Consider the following 16813-nt stretch of genomic DNA (forward strand, 5'->3'; position numbering starts at 1 on the left):
ATAAAACACAAAAGAAGCAGACCGAACACAGCAGGAAGACAGAAGTAGTTTTCACCCTTTCGTTCATCTCACCGATAGGTGTTTGAGCATTTACTGTTGCCAGCTGCTGGTGAATTCCCCTGGCCCTCTGGACAGTCCAACTGCTGTCAGCATGAGTGTCAGAGAAGAATGCAAGAGAGCATGGCATTGCAATCCATCTATTCACTGAATTCTGCTGGTACCATCAAAATGGGCATTATGCAGGATCATGAATTTAGAGAAGAAGGTGACAAATTGTCTGTTCAATTATCACCATATTCCCTTCACACACAGTGCAGCTCCACGTAGATCAGGAGTGTCTACTGCTGAGCCTGTCAATCTGCCCTCAGCTTTATCAACCCTTAAGACACAGCTTGTGCACACAGGGACTTCTGAACATTATTGAAAATACTTAGAAGCCTTTGGCCCAAATCATTCCTGAGGTATGGAGAAGAACGTTGACTTTGGAGTCAGGAGGCCTTGATGGCATTAAATTCTAGCTCCACCACTTTGGGCAGGTCTAATTTGGAGCGAACTTATTAATTTATAAGCCTCTGTGAACACTGAGGACCATGGTTCCCTGCAGATTTCTGATTAGATTAATAACGCTGTATGTGAAGGGCCCCGCTCTACACCAGGCATATGCTAGGTACTCAAGCCCCGGAAGGCATTTGCATTGTTTTTTTTCTACTCTGAACAACTGGCTTTAATGTCATGGTTTTGAGTGAGTTGTTGCCATGCCAACAAAGAATAAAGAAAACCACAGAAAATACCTCACAAAGCCAGATGAGCCTTAGGAACAGGAAATAACTTGCTTAGGCCCCAGAACTCATGATGGACAAAGCCAAGATTTGAACCAGACCCACTTCACTTGTAACTAAAGCAATCATGAACAAGGGTTTCTGCCATAAGTGTCTATCCAGCTGTAAGTGTTCAGTCTGAACCAAGAATGTCAACGATGAGCATTCTCACACTATCACGCAGACTTGCCCATGGGTCAATAGGATTGAAGCAATTCCTCAATTGAGATTCCCTATTCCTAGATAACTCCAGGATATGTCAAGTTGACCAAAACTAGTCAGCACAATGACTAACAATTATTTGTTAAATTAATTTAATCACTGCTAGATGATGTAACAGACCTGTGTTTCATGTTTTCCACAGGTTACTTCCTTTAATCCTACAAACTATCCCAGCCTAAAAAATGAAGTGATATGCTTAACACTGAGAATAGCATGCCCATGGGTAGAAGACTGACTTCCCACTCAAGCTTCTCAGGGGCAAAGTCACAGCCTCTCTCTCCTACTGTGAAGGTCATAGACTGTAGAATATTCCTTGTGTCGGGTTTGCTAGCATGAACTTGACCTCCCTCCTGTGTTTAGCCCATTCCTCACACCATAAAACAGGCTTACATTGTCTTCCAATGGTACTGCTCTTAATATCTGAGATGACTCTAAATCCCTTCTGATAACTTTTCAGGAGCCATATAAATAGGTACAAAGTACCTTTGACTTTATGCAAATCCCCAAAGCTAAATTTGGCCATTGGAGCAAATTTTAAAATGAGATAAAGCCCCTTTGCATGGCTCAGGGGGGGAAGCCTTGAGAAGAAAGTAGCGTGATCAGAGAAAGCGAGGCTTTTCTAACAGTTTACCCAGACAATAAGAAGCAGACTAAAATGACTTATGCACAAACCGTAGCAATCGCATTAGTTTTACACAGTTGTACAGCATTTTGTAATCGGCTCTTTTGCAGAGATTGTTTCTTGCATCTTCCTCAAAGAGTGCAGTTTTATGTATGAAGAAACAGAGGCTGAAAAGTTGCCTGATCCGCATAATTAGTCCACACAGTCCATGAAGAACATTCCCTTAAAAGATTCCCAGGCTCCTGATAGGCAAGTGCCCACTCCCCCTAGCTGCTTCCTGACTGCATCATTTCTTTTTCCTTCTTTCCCTACCTTCCTACTCCCTCTTTCCTTGTCTCCCCCCACAAGGTACCTGCAATTCATCCCAGGGAATCAGGTGTAGAAACGGGACAAAATGGCTCTAGGATGGCCTCTTTCTCTCTCTCCATGGCGCATCTAGCTCTTTGGGCCTCTGCTCCATTCTACTTTCCTCCAAAGAGCTTTCTCTCTTGGCTTCTCTGGAGATTCTCTCATGGTAACTGGTCACCCTTGGCCCTCACTGGTTATCCTAACCCTCCTGCTGTTCCTACCACTGTGCAGCCTCTGCATGATACAGGCCAGGGTGGGAGACAGGTTCTACCCCAGTCACATTTCAAGCTACTTCTGCTCCAGTTATCCATTTTGTTATAGTAAAGTTTTAGGAATATAGAAACTACGTTTTTAAGCAACAAAGGGAATATTCGAAAGGCATTTTTAAAAACTGGCAAAGGGAAGGGAAGGTGAAAACTGTAAAGTCAGTGGTCCTAACTAATTCCAAGGACATCGGCACCCATGGTGGGCACTTAATGAGTGGTATCAAGCACAGTGGAATGCAATTTGTGGAGCCTTGTTCCCAGAGCTGGGCAGGAAGATCTGAATTCCGGTCATCCCACTCGCCAGCAATGAAGATTGAAGGAAGGCATGTCAACAAGCTGGATTGCAGCTTCCACACTGATGTGAATTCCTTCACTCCACCACCTTTTCTTAAGTACCAACATCAGGACTCTCCTAAGTGCTAAGGATATAAAGATGCATGACTCCAAGACCTCTCTAATATTCACAGGTTCTCAGTATTCATCAAACCCAAAGAAATCAACAGTTCAGTGATTCCCAAACTTTGCTTCAAGTTAAAAATCTCCCGGGGAGTTTTCTCCCCCCTTGTCCTAGCCACACTCTGCACCAATTAAATGAGAAAACCCCTATGACAGTAATTTGGTATCCAAGGGATCATATGTGCAAAGTTTGGCACCCAAGGCATCAGCAGCAAATGCCCTGTAGGCAGATGCTGCCTCTGCCTCTTCACCTCCTTCCTCCCTGAATGCTCCTTTCTCATTAACTCCAACCAGGGACTAGGCAGTCCTGGGCATAACGGCAGGCATCGTGGCTATTTAAATTAGCAATTAAGAGGATAATGTAGGTTTTTGTTTTGCTTTGTTTTGTTTTAAGAAGCAATCTGCATTAACTCATTGATCCAGATAAATGTGTTTGGGTTTTCTCTATTCAGAAAACATCAGGCTAAATTCCACCCTAGCTCCAGTCCTTGGGAGTTAATGCTGTGAAACTTTTTAATCACAAGCTGCTGGGTTTTTTTCCCAACACAGAAAGAGCCTTCAAGAAGTCTACAGGCTTGCATAGTGCATGGCTGAGTACCAAAAACCACTGTGAGATGACCCATCCTCTATTTTACCCATTGAGGAGATGCTTTAATCCCAAAAGGATACCTGAGTTGATGGTGATGAGAACTACAAGTTAGGCTGTCAGCGCCCCAGTGGATAAGAGTACCACACTCCCAGCCCCACCACTAGAAGTAGCCAGAGTTAGCCTCTTTCTCTCCAGATGACAAAAGCTTCAGAGTTATTTCAAAGGGAAATACTGGTACATCCATGGGAAACAAGCGATAAATCAGTTTCCTCCCACCAGCGGAGCCCCTGGTCCTCACAATCCTAAAAGCAGGTTGCCAGTTCAGCCCTTTAACAAATGGTTAAAAGCAGATGGTTCTGAGCACACCATCAGCATCGGGTGACCAAGGACACACATGGAGGCTGAGCACACTGTCAGCACTGGGTGACCAAGGACACACATGGAGGCTGAGCACACTGTCAGCATTGGGTGACCAAGGACACACATGGAGGCTGAGCACACTGTCAGCATTGGGTGACCAAGGACACACATGGAGGCTGAGCACACTGTCAGCACTGGGTGACCAAGGACACACATGGAGGCTGAGCACACTGTCAGCATTGGGTGACCAAGGACACACATGGAGGCTGAGCACACCATCAGCATCGGGTGACCAAGGACACACATGGAGGCTGAGCACACTGTCAGCACTGGGTGACCAAGGACACACATGGAGGCTGAGCACACTGTCAGCATTGGGTGACCAAGGACACACATGGAGGCTGAGCACACTGTCAGCATTGGGTGACCAAGGACACACATGGAGGCTGAGCACACTGTCAGCACTGGGTGGCCAAGGACACACATGGAGACTGAGCACACTGTCAGCATTGGGTGACCAAGGACAAAAATGGAGGCTGAGCACACTGTCAGCATTGGGTGACCAAGGACACACATGGAGGCTGAGCACACTGTCAGCACTGGGTGACCAAGGACACACATGGAGGCTGAGCACACTGTCAGCACTGGGTGGCCAAGGACACACATGGAGGCTGAGCACACTGTCAGCACTGGGTGGCCAAGGACAAACAGGGCATCTTTCTGTAGTGTGAACCAACCTGCAGAAGGATGGTGGTTTTATACTGACTTTTCATCAGGTTGTTGATGGATTCGAAGAGCCGTCTCATAGATTCTTCAAACTCCATCTGTTCTTTGCCTTCATAAAGCCTGAAAGGAGACACATCTGGGTCATTCTCAAGCCAGCTGGCGAGACATCTGAAAGCGTGCACCGCCACAACCTTCCTTTCCAGAGTGGGAGAGGACGATTTGTGCGGAGAGGGAGGAGCTGATGTGGTAGCTGTCACAGAGAGGAGCCGCACATGCTCTGTGCTAAGGGGCACCTTTGGACTCAGAGTGTTATAAAGCTGCCCCTCTTCCATCTTCTTCATTCTATCTTGAAGAACCACAAAGAAAGCAATGCTATCTGAGCTGTGGACCTTGGATTTTCAAAGTCTCCTGGAAACCCCAAGGGAAAATGTTTTCAAGTGTGCAGTTCCTTCCACTTAGCCACCACCTGCTGGTCACTTGAACTCCCACAGCCAGTCCTGGGGTCATGGCTAATGCTCTCCTGCCCCCTCAATTCAGAAGTACACTTATTACCTATTTCAAAGCTGCATTCCTCTGATTATAAAGATCCTATGTTATCATTGTAAAAACTAACATTAACATAAGAGAAATATATAATTTACAAAACAGACCCTCATTCATCTAACCAAGGAGATCAGCTTCTATGAAAATACTTCCAAAGACTCAGGTCCTCTCCTAATATAAACATGGGCTGCTGCCTGGAAGCCATCCCCTCACAGAATCTGAGCCTCTTCCCCCAGCCTCGCTCAGTCCAGAGCTTCTCCAAACAAGCTTTTATCAGCAAGCATGAAATATCCACAGCCTAATCTGTGGCATCCAGTGTAAAGCACACACAAGAGCACTCTTGTCCTCGGCTCAGATAAAGAGTACCTCTCCTGTCAGAGCCCACACGTCAGGAACCAGCCTGAGCCCGTTCTGGTAAAGGTGCTTTCCTGAGATAAAGCGCTGACACACTTAACGGTTTTGTTCGCTCCCCTGCCCCAACAGGCCAGCCAATCACAGCCACTTTACTACTGCCTCCTCCGTGAAATCTCCACCTGCCCCTGGCCTTCCTCCTGCCTTCCTCGGGCCCTCTGTCTCAGCTTGTGTCCTCAGCCACACTCACTCACTCACTCTCTCTCGCTGTGGCTCTGTCTCCTCTGTCGCTGCCTCTGTCTCTAGCCCCCGCCCCATCCCTTTGCTCCCCTCCGCCCTTTTTCTTCTAAGGCCATCACTCTCTTTCTGCCCTCCTCCCTCAGTCTCTTCCTCACTTCCTTCTCTACTGGCCCATCTCTTACCCTTTCCCCTGCCCATAGCTGCCTGGGAATCATCAATAAACTGTATCACTGTGGCTCTTTCTGGTCTGTGTTCCGGAGTTTGTCCGCTCCCTCCAGCCTCATTAAACCTACGGACTGGCCGCCCAGTATTTCTGCACAGATGTGTTTTCTCTATATGAGGCATCCTGCCCTGAGTATTTGGGCGTGACAGAAGCAGTTTTGAGCAGGCCCTCTTCATGAACCCACCTGCTCCACTCACAAAGATGGTTTCTAGCCACATTTTTTCTGCTAGATGACCTGCCCATCCTTCCTCTACCCTCCACATCGAAATTCTTTCCCCTGCCTGTGGGACTTGACAATTTTATTTAAAAAGAAAACATTATAATGGGTCTTATTGGTGCTGGAGAGATGCCTCAGTGGCTAAGAACACCTGCTGCTCTTGCAGAGGACTTGGGTTCAGTTCCCAGCAACCACAGCTAAAAAGAAAAAATCTAGAATTCAGTTCCAGGCAATCCAATGTCTTCTTCTGATCCCTGGTGACACTACACACATGTGGTATGCTAACATACAGGCAAAATACTCATGCACATAAAATCAAAATAAATCTGTTTTTAAATGGGTTTTGTTGAGTCGTCTTAAGAGCAGGACTTCGGGGGAATGTTTAGGAACTCTCCCCTGAAGAGACTTTGGGGACCATCTGGGTCAGTTGTGCCACATCTCATTAAATCTTTTTGGGTTTTGTAAGTTGTACAACTGCCCTTATGATAAACTTCCTTCTTTACGCAGATCAGCCCCAACTGCTTTTGTCTCACCTTCTCTGTAGTTAGATCTTCACAAAGTACTGCTTTTTCTTGTAGCTCCCTGGTCTGGGGTTCAAAGCCAAGAGCTCTTGGGAAGTCTAGTAAGCCATTAGTCCATGCCCTAACTAGACAAAGAAGAGACACGGGGCCAGAGTGGGGAGTAACTCGGAATCGATGTCTTCTGAATATTCTTTCATTGAGGTGGGAAGGACAAGAGGCTTGCAGAGCAAAGCAAGGACTTCACTGACCATTGCCTTTGAAGGACTCTGAATTTAGTGTCTACCTGCAAGAGATGCGATTTGCTCTAGGTCACAGGATGTACCCATAGCTTGAACTCAGCGTTCTTCTCCTTTGCTCTGGGACTCTAAACAGGGAAGGCAGATGATGCTAATCCCATGAAGCAAAGACGTGGGGTCCCTGCCTCAGTGGGACTCCAATCTGCTTCTTTTACATATGTCAAAGCTAAGTATCTGTGTACCACTCAAGCCAGGGAGAGGAACAGGTGCTGTGCCTGCCTGGCTTCCACAGAGGAAGCAGAATGACACGCCCATCAGGCAACAGCCGGGACGGGCAACCTCGCAACAGTTGGGAGGAAAATGGGGATCTACCTCCCGGAAGTGACTTTATGTGGAGTCATCCTCCTCCATGTACTCCCCGCAAATACAAATCCTGCTTTTCTGGACTCTTACTCGCCTTGTTAATATATAGAAGATATAATGCTCATGCAAAGTTATTTTCTAAAGTCGTTTTGTTTATTTTTATTTTATGTGTATGTGTGTTTCGCCTGCATGTCTGTCTATGCACCTCTTGTGTGCCTGGTGCCCACGGAGGCCAGAAGAGAACATCCGATCTCCTGGAACTGGAGTTACAGACTGTTGTGAGCCATCACATAGGCATTAGGAATTTAACCTGGCTTGTCCTCAAGCAAAATCAGCCAGGGCTCTTAACCAGCAAGTCAGTCAGCCCCACAAAAGTTATTTATTGTGAGAACAAAAACCAAAAAAAAGATGCGTTTTGAGTGCTTAATATTTTAGCCGTGACTTAATAAGTGCCTAACTGAACATCAGCAATCATTGTTGCTTGCTGAACATAGATGTGCTTATGTTGACAAGCTCTCCAATTTGAGTATAATAAGTAAATAGAATATTTCAAGTAATTAGGGATTAAGGAAAAAACACGGGAGTTTTAGAGTACATGGAAAAGTTAAGTGCATGAGAGCGAGGCGGTTAGGCCTCCGGGTATTCCCTGGGAAGTACAATGGAAAAACTAAGCCTCATATAGCTGACATGCTTTAACCATAGCCTTGAAGTCAAGGGTATGGCAGATGGACGCTCTACATCGTTCCCAGCCCTTGCTCTGTGTCTTGGCTTTGTGAAGGAAACATTTTTTTTTTCTGGCCTAGAACATCAGAAAGATGCTTCTGGAACCTGCTGAGTCTGCCAGAGAACAAATTATTGAAGGGTGCTGAGGCTCTGACCACAAGGAAAACTAGAGCAGCCTGTGAGTCCCGGCTTCCAGGTGTGCCAGCCTAACCACAGCCGGCACTACAGCCCCCACGGCCTGTGGAACTAGCCCAGCATGCTGGGAGATGCTGCACAGCTGAACACTCAGTCAATGCAGCAGGGCCCATCTGGTGCGCACAGGGCCTGGCCCCACCTCCTCCATGGGAACGAAAAGCCTCAGCCTGTGCTCAAGGTGCCAAGTCCTGAACAGCAGCCCAGGGAAGGGGCCCTAAACAAAGCAGCCCCGGGCTGGAAAAAGACAAAAGAGGGTCCCTTTCTTTCCATATCTCAGCCAGTTTTAGATGCTCTGGCTAAGCCATCTTTTCAGGTACCTTCCCAACAGCTTCCAGATTCTCTGAGACAAGACTTTTTGGGTCCCCAGCCATGCTCTTTCACTTATGAGGTCATGACCTTGGCACTTTTTCCTTAACTAGTGAAATACTGCTCCATAAGGTTCTTCTAAAAATCAAACATAAATAGTATAACCCTTGGCCCTGAGAGGGATGAGGGAAAGGTGCTTCAGATTCAGAATGCTTTCTGGAGTTTCTGCATGTAAGTAATGATCTACCTCTAGACAGGAAAGTCATTTATAACCCATCTATACCTTATATACAAAGTGTGAAGGTAATTTTATACACCACTTCAAATAATTCTGTACAGAAAATGAAATTTCTTGGTATGGAATTTTCTGCTTGTGGAGTTAGGTTGGCACTGAGAAAATTTTGGATTTTGGAGCATTTGAGATTTCAGATGTTAGGATAAAGGACACTCCCACCATGCTGTGCATATGAAACAACCAGCAGTCTAGAGCCTAGTCCACAGTTGGTAAATATTAGCTATCATTACAAAACCTCCAGTTTCTCCTCTGGATCCATCTTATTCGGCTTCATGCATCTGATGGAGGAAGAGGTCAGCAACTCCATAAGGCCTGCCCCTCACTGAGCACATACCACATGCCAGTCACTGCACTGGAGGCTAACGGGAAAAACTCACACAGAAAGGAGTCCCACCTCCGTCACTGACCACCACACACTGAGGAAAAGCAGACAATAGTGGTGCTGCTCAGTATTCCCACAACTCGGGCACTGTGCTGTGTCTCCGCTCCACACTGGCTCATTTGACAGAACTTGTCAGTATCTGTGTCTCACGTGGGAGAAAAGAAAGGCTTCAGAAGGTATGGTGCTCTGAGGGAGCCTGAGCTCTGGGTGGCGCTGTCATCTCCTTGGGAGCGCCTCTCTGTCTTTGTGTCCACTCCTCCTGTGTTACCACCCACCACTGCCTTTCTGTCCCAACCTCTCCTAGTTGGCAGTACCAGAAATCCACCCCACAGGTTTAGTCCTCTGCCCAGTACCCTTCTTCTCTCTCACCCTGTCACATTCTTGCTTACATTTTTTTCTTGGCAAGACACACACCTCACATCTCACAGAAGTCCAGGGGAAAGATCAAATTAATTGAAAGCTTTTTAAATGAAAAAAAATCTATTTTAAATGATTTCACGATCTTCTATAGAGCCAGGTAAAGTTACTCAAACAGTAAGATCACTACACCATTTTGTTATCTTGCATACAAGGTCAGGATACTTTTGTGCCCCCAAGAGACACCAGGCACCCAATGAATGCTGAAAAGAGGCCACTTCCTTACAGTGAACTCCCCACGTTAACTGATACATGCTCAATACCCCACTCATTCCCAGTAACAAAGCACCTAAGATGTCCCTGTCACGGAGCTTTGTTTTTCATGATCACTTGTATGCCTGCTTTCTCCACCTAGGATAGAACCCCAGGACAGATACTAAAGCATTTTGTGTCATAAGATTCTCATCTCCAGCAACAGATATGGACCATTAAGAGCAAGTCAGCAATAAATGATAGATCACAGAGTAAACCAATTTTGCCCCTTGGTGGTGACTCTGAAGATAATGCCTTGGTAAGTCAGAACTGAGTTGCATTCTTCTCAGTTCAAGAACAGCCCTCCAAGCTCTCGAGCATGGTCTGAGAGCTCTCTTTGGCTACACAGCCTGCATTAATATCCCCTTTACTACTAAACAACTATGGCTACAGGAAATCGCTACTTACTAAGCATTTTCTTGGCATTTTGTGGGTTTGATTGCTTTGATCTACACAGCAACCCTATGCTGCAGTTGCTGTGACCATTCAGTGATGAGGACATAGATGCTCAGCTACATTTCACTCGATAACAAAGGACACAGCCAGCACTGGTGTCCCTGGCTCCACATTTCACCCCTTTATATACTAGATAAGGTCACCACTAAGAAACAGAGCCTGACAATGGCCAGCATAGCTGGAGCAGGTGGGTGCACGGGGGTGCATCACTTACCCCAGGGATGGCTTTGGAGGACTGATGGGGGCAGACTTTTTCTAGTTAAGCTCTAAATCCAAGGTAACCTGGCTGTGCTCCTACATCTGAGCCCATCACTTGTTTTATTAGGACAGCCTGTGCACTGAGCAGCTCCTAGTTTCTAAAGAGTGATTGCTCCAGATCAGAGCCAAGGGCTCGAGAGTGCTTTCCCTCTCCCTCCCCTCCCTTCTCCATCTCTGTCTTTATTGCTTCACTTGAGTTAAGAGTAATTATAGCCAAACAACCTGTCTGAGTCTATCTGAAAATTATCCTTGCACTTTGCAATTCTTCTGATTGAACAAAACTCAATGCATTCTTCAGGCTTGTTCAACATCAATGCAGCAGGGCAAGAAAGGGTCATGAAAGTGAAGACTCTATTCCTTATACACCTCCTTCCCGAAGGTCGCTGTCACCACCCCACCCTTCCCAAAGCACCAAGATTCGTAGGCCTTTAGTAAGATCTTGCTGGTTGAGACATGGAATTTTGGTACAATGAGCTGGAAGTCTGATATCTTGCTTAACAATAGCCAGAGAAAAATCTCATTTGAAGAGTGACCTGCTTGAAAGGGAAGCAGGAATGAATAAAGCAGAAATCTATAAGGGGTGGGATGAATATGCTACAGTCAATAACAATGTGAGCTGTCAACAGGCCCTGCTGGCCAGAGAGACCCACACACAGGCATTATTTCACGGAGCACCAACAGCAGCCAACAGGCAGGGCTCAGATGGCGCCTGGTGCCAGTCCTTTTGTCAAAGACAAAATTATCTGTGCTTAAGTCCTTGTTCCTCCAGAGGGTGACAGTTAAAGAAGGATCGCCCCTCAGGGCAAACTGCAAGGAAGCATCCTAAAGAACCCGTCTCTAAATCACCCCAGGGGAGAATGATTTGTGGACGGGAGGAAAGAAGATGAGCTCAACCCATGGAGAATCTGCTTTGAAAAATGTCTAGATTGAATGCGTAAAAATTAATGTAATCACTGAAGAAAAGCTGCCTCAGGTGAAGAGTAAACAGTCTGAGTAATAATATATATAAAGAAGATAACAATATGGGGGGAAATGAAAGAAAAATAATCCATCCATAGCGTTCACTTTACTTCTAAATTATGGCAACCTTGTGTGATAAATTAAGAGTTAAGGAGGTAATAAGATACGAGCAAAGACTTGGAAGGAGCTGTAAAGTCACGAGAAGACTATGACGTGTGTCTTGTGCCATCCTTCATCCTACTGAGAGAAGCCACAGGCTTTATGTCATTTGGCAGGAACCACTGAGTCACATAATTCTGCTCTTAAGTAAATTTCTCCATTAACATGAAAAATGATATTCCAGGCATTTTTACTCTGATATAATTAGAAATTGAATGTTCCCAAACAATGTTTCTAAGGATAGAAACACATATATATTCTTTCATGCTTCAAGACACTTAGAGAAAAATCTAGATTGCATCAATGACTTCAAGGAGAAGCTAATCTCCACCAGTGTGTTAGCTCACTCTCTATGGACCAGTTGGGGTAAAAGTGTAGGTGCCTAGAAGAAACTAGGTACTTCCTTTATGACTTATCATTTTATCCAATAATTATTTCTTTTAATAGCATACTAGACCTCTATGATATCTTAAATGATAACAAAAAAAAGCTTTAAAGTGATTACTCACATGCAACTAATAAAACTAGAAACCAGTGTTGTCTTAGTTAGGGTTTCTGTTGCTGGAATGAAACACCACGACCAAAAGGAACTTGGGGAGGAAAGGCTTTATTTCATTTGCATTTCCATATCATAAATTCATCATTGAAGGCAATCAGGGTAGGAACTCAAATAGAACAGGAACCTAGAGGCAGGAGCCGATGCAGAGGCTGTGGAGGAGTGCGGCTTACTGGCCTGCTCCTTACGGCTTCCTCAGTCAACTTTCTTATAAAACCCAGGATCATGGTGGCACCACCCACAATGGGCAGAGCCCTCCCCATCAATCACTAATTAAGAAAATGCCATACAGGCTTGCTTATAGCTGGAGCTTATGGAGGAGGCATTTTCTCAATTGAGGTTCCCTCCTCTCAGATGATTCTATTTGTGTCAAGTTGACACAAAAACCAGCCAGGACAGATGTATTAAACTGGTAATTTAGTTACCTCTTAGAAAAGGGATAAGTGACAACTGTCCCATAATGCACTTGCATAACATACTGATATTTGAGCAAGAGAATATTACAGTTTTTCACAGGGAGAAATACTCTTTCTTCGGGGTGAATGCATCTTGCTCTCCAGCTCCTTTCTACAGCCTTCCTTTTCTGCAGTCTCCCCTGATTTTCCCATTTCACTGGGGACCTGGGGCAAGTGCTGGAATCTAACACAAAGTCACACAACTAGAGGCAGATTCCCTGGATGCTCACAGAGTGGAGAATCTGATCTTTCTCCTGCCTCCTGGTTTCTGGCATTGACTGCGGCTAGACAGACAATTACCCAAGAAATGTCAAGTTATTATTGCTCTAAGCTGTGGTCATGCCTCGAGCATGCGAACCTTGTTCTTTGAGTCCTGGCTTCCTGAGAGGGATAATTAACCTCAAGCTTCCTGCTCTGTTCCACTGAGAGCCCTGGCATTTGGTATACATAGTTAAAAACAATTCTTTAACATTTTCCCTACTAATACCTTGGATCATAAAAAATACCTGCGCAGTAAAACTTGAGGACATCCAAGGAAAATCAAGTTCAAACGCAGTACAGTTTGCATCACTGGAGACCTACTTCAATAGCAGCAAGACAGAAAGAAGGCCGGCAAGCTGCCAGCAGAGGGGAACTCAGTGAAGGGACGATGGTTTGAGTTTCAGGGACTGAGTTATAGACTAACACCAGCACTGGTAAAGGCTGTGACCTTCAGCATGTTATTCAACTCTGAGCCCTAGTTCCCTGTCCATCTGGGATTCATATTCTCTCTCTCTCTCTCTTTTTCTCTCCCTCCCTCTCCCTCCCTCCCTCCTCCTTTCTCTCTCTCCTCTCTCTCCCTCCCCCTCTTCCTCTTTCTCCCCTTCCCTCTCTCTCTCTTTCCCCTACTACTGCTGGGGAATGCACCTAGGAGTTTGTACCATTCATACAAGCATATGTGCTTTGCTGCTGAGCTACAGTCAAAGCCCCAAATCTCAGCGAACTCCCTCTGGCTTTATTCACCTTTTGTACCCTCCTCCACTTCATTTCACCCCACAGCACACGCTCAGCACTGAGGCCACAGTTTGGATGACATTTGTCCAGAAAAACCTCCAGGCCCCACGGCAAGACTAATCTCATTAGGCTACTACCGCACACCTCTTGATTGACATTCACCGACAAGATTATCTGCTCAATGATTCTTCCCCACTCAACTAAAACGTCCAGGAACACTAAGTGTGAGTTCACCCATTTCATGGGTGCATCCCAGTACCTGGCATGGTGACCTGCCCAATCAGCATTTGTCAGTGCTCGATCGCTAATGCTGACCAAGCTGTTACCACAGACAGAGATTTTTTTTCACTTATTTGAAATGGAAACTTGTGTTATCAATGCAGGTGTTTAAAGGAGGAAGAGTCTTATGGGCTAATGTGCATGGAGTAGACATGCACTGTGTCATTGCTGAGTGTTAGGAAGAATAAACGCTAGGCTAAAGCCTTAGAAGCTGTCAGCTCTAGGAGCAGCTCAAAAACTCCCAAGAAATACCCACGCGCTGAAAGGCTGTTCATCTCTATTTCCAGACCTTGATATCGCCTGTGAATTAGCAACAGATCAGGCATTCTACCTGCCCAACAGATGCCTAAGGAAGCCGGGGTGGGGAACAGCAAAAGCCCAGGCTCAGGAAAGCTGATCCTGGAATGCACACAGCAGATAAAGGCTGCAGTGTAAGCCAGGGAAAAGTCTTCAACGCGTTATCTGTCTGTGGACGTTCAGAGCTTAGGAGATGCCAAGTTCTGCTATTTACTGTAAACGGGGAGGCAACAGATTTTATATAAAACCTAATCAAAGTAGGAAATATTGATAGAGGAAGAAATACCTGGCCCAAGCAGGTAGGCTTTACAGTCCAGGGCAGCATTTTCGTCATTGGACCTTGCTGACTCAGCAGTAAATACCTGGCATGAAATCAAAGGAGTACTGCAATCGAGTTATCTCGGGGAGAAAGCCGTAAGAGAAGGGGAAGAAGGGCTGAAAAACATTTGTCCCTGAGTCCTTAGCTACAGTATTTAAGCAGGTGTGCTTTCACAAGATGATCATTCAGCTGACAAAGACATGTGGAGCATTACTATGCAGCAGATGCTCTGTGCCAGTACAGTCACTGTGCAGTCACTATACACAATCATGATGCAACTGTCGCAATGTGTCATTCACTATACACAGCCACCACATACCGGTCACTGTGCACAATCACTCTGCACAGTCACTATACACAGTCATGATGCAACTGTCACAATGTACCAGTTACCATGCACAGTCACTCCGTAGAGTCACTATCATTTTGCACTGATGTATGATGGGATCCGGGCGGTGGTGGCGCACGCCTTTAATCACAGCACTCGGGAGGCAGAGGCAGGCAGATCTCTGTGAGTTTGAGGCCAGCCTGGTCTACAGAGCGAGATCCAGGAAAGGCGCAAAGCTACACAGAGAAAGACTGTCTCGAAAAACCAAAAAAGAAAAAGAAAAAGAAAATGTATGATGGGAAACAAAAATAGCAACCAAACAATTAAACAGGAATTGTGACATGCGCTGCACAGAGAAGTCACATAGACAATGATGACATACATCAGGAAGATTTGGCCAAGCCAGAAAAGACTGGACTGGCAGGGCATAGAGCTTAGGGTGACACAGGAAAGCAGAGTGAAGAGGAGAAAGGGCACAGTCACATCAAGTTCACAGACCCACAGCAGGAGGGACTGCAGGAATCAAAGGGATGGAGGGCAGGGTGGCCCAGGGAGATGGATAAGCAGGGATCTGATGGAAACAAGGGGCAGGGGCTGCCGGGAGCAGAGCAGCCTCCCAGGCTCCCAGTTTTCCTCCTTCCAAGAGTAATGCAAAGACACGAAGTTCAGGAGTTGGGGGTGCAGCAGCCTCACCCCCTCCACCTGAAGTCTCACTGCCTGCAGTTTCAATCACCTCAACTCTTGGGAGAGAGAGAAGGAAAGGGGGACATAGTCACATCACCTCCACGACAGCATACTGTTTCAGTTGCTGTGTGCTACCACCGGCCATTGTGTTTAATTTATTACTATGCTAGTTTATAAGTTAAACTTCATCATAGGTACATACAGGAAAAAATGTACAGAGCTCAGCACTTTCTTCAGTTTCAGGCATCTACCAGGCCCTAGTAACGAGGATCTTAGACTGTATCCCTATGGACAAGGGAGGCAGCAGCCCTTCGTCTAACTTGAACTCTGGAAAGATCCCTCTGGCTACAACACAGGATGAAGTTTGCAGAGCTCTAACACTGACTGTTTGGTGGACAAAATACCCCAGGAAGAATTGCAAATGCAAACTGTTGCCAAAAATGGATTTAACATCAGATCACAAGGCTGCCTGGAGAACGGCTCAGCAATTTGGAGCACTGGCTGCTCTTCTAGAGGACCCGGGCTCCATTCCCACCATTCACATGGATGCTCACAACCATCTGTAATTCCAGACCCAGAAAACCCAACACTCTTTCTCTCTTCATGCATCACCTCCACAGGCCTGGCCATGCATGCGGCACATTTACACACATGCAGGCAAAAATAAGTACCTCTCTTTTAAAGATTGAATCACAAAATTGTCAAGAATGCAAGGAATCCACAAGGGACAACCCAAAGCAAAGTCGTATAATAAATCCAGCCTTGCCGTGAAGGATTCTGCCAAACTCTAGTGTCGTGTCATAACACTGATGGCTACTGGGGAATGTGAACAATGTAGTGGCTCCTTGGGCCTTCTTACTGGAGACTGTTATGGTTTAAATAGAAAGTATCCCCTTGCCCCACCCCAAAAAGCCTCATGTGTTGAAGGCTTGGACCCCAGCTGGAGAATCCAGCTTGGACCCCAGCTGGAGAGGTGATGGGGTTGTGAGGGCCCTGACATAATCTCCTGGATTAATCCATCAATTGATTCATGATTTGATAGCACTACTGGGAGGTGGTGGAAACTTTGGGGGGCCTAGAAGAAGGAGGTCCTTAGGGGCGTGTCCATGAAGGCTATATTATCCTGGGACTGCCTCCCTTCTGCCCCTCTCCTCCCCAGCCACCATGCAGTGAGGTAAGAAGTCTCCTCTGCTGTACATCCCTGCTCCACAGACCTGAGATCAAGGAAAGCAGCTGGCCATTAACCAAACGCTTGAAACCATGAGCCAAAAGGAATAATTTCTCCTTTAAGTGCTATGTGCCAGGTAATTTATCAGGGATTAATAGCTGGTTAACCCAGAGACCCTAGCCTACAGCAGTTCTCCCAGTCTGTTACACCTTCTCTGTAAGGAAGATGAG

At 46.0% G+C, this 16813-nt stretch overlaps 1 protein-coding gene across 1 annotated transcript in view; it reads right to left on the bottom strand.

The window, feature by feature from the left end:
- Positions 1-16813, bottom strand: part of Dock2 (dedicator of cytokinesis 2) — a 419530-nt gene that overhangs the window by 291964 nt on the left and 110753 nt on the right. Inside the window, exon 23 of the mRNA XM_052759023.1 lies at positions 4419-4527. Within this exon, the coding sequence (XP_052614983.1) occupies positions 4419-4527 (109 nt within the window). The remainder of the gene's footprint in view (positions 1-4418; positions 4528-16813) is intronic.

Source organism: Peromyscus californicus, unplaced genomic scaffold, assembly GCF_007827085.1.
Source record: "Peromyscus californicus insignis strain IS unplaced genomic scaffold, ASM782708v3 Scaffold_3__1_contigs__length_106647218, whole genome shotgun sequence".
In the NCBI taxonomy this organism is placed as follows: Eukaryota; Metazoa; Chordata; class Mammalia; order Rodentia; family Cricetidae; genus Peromyscus; species Peromyscus californicus.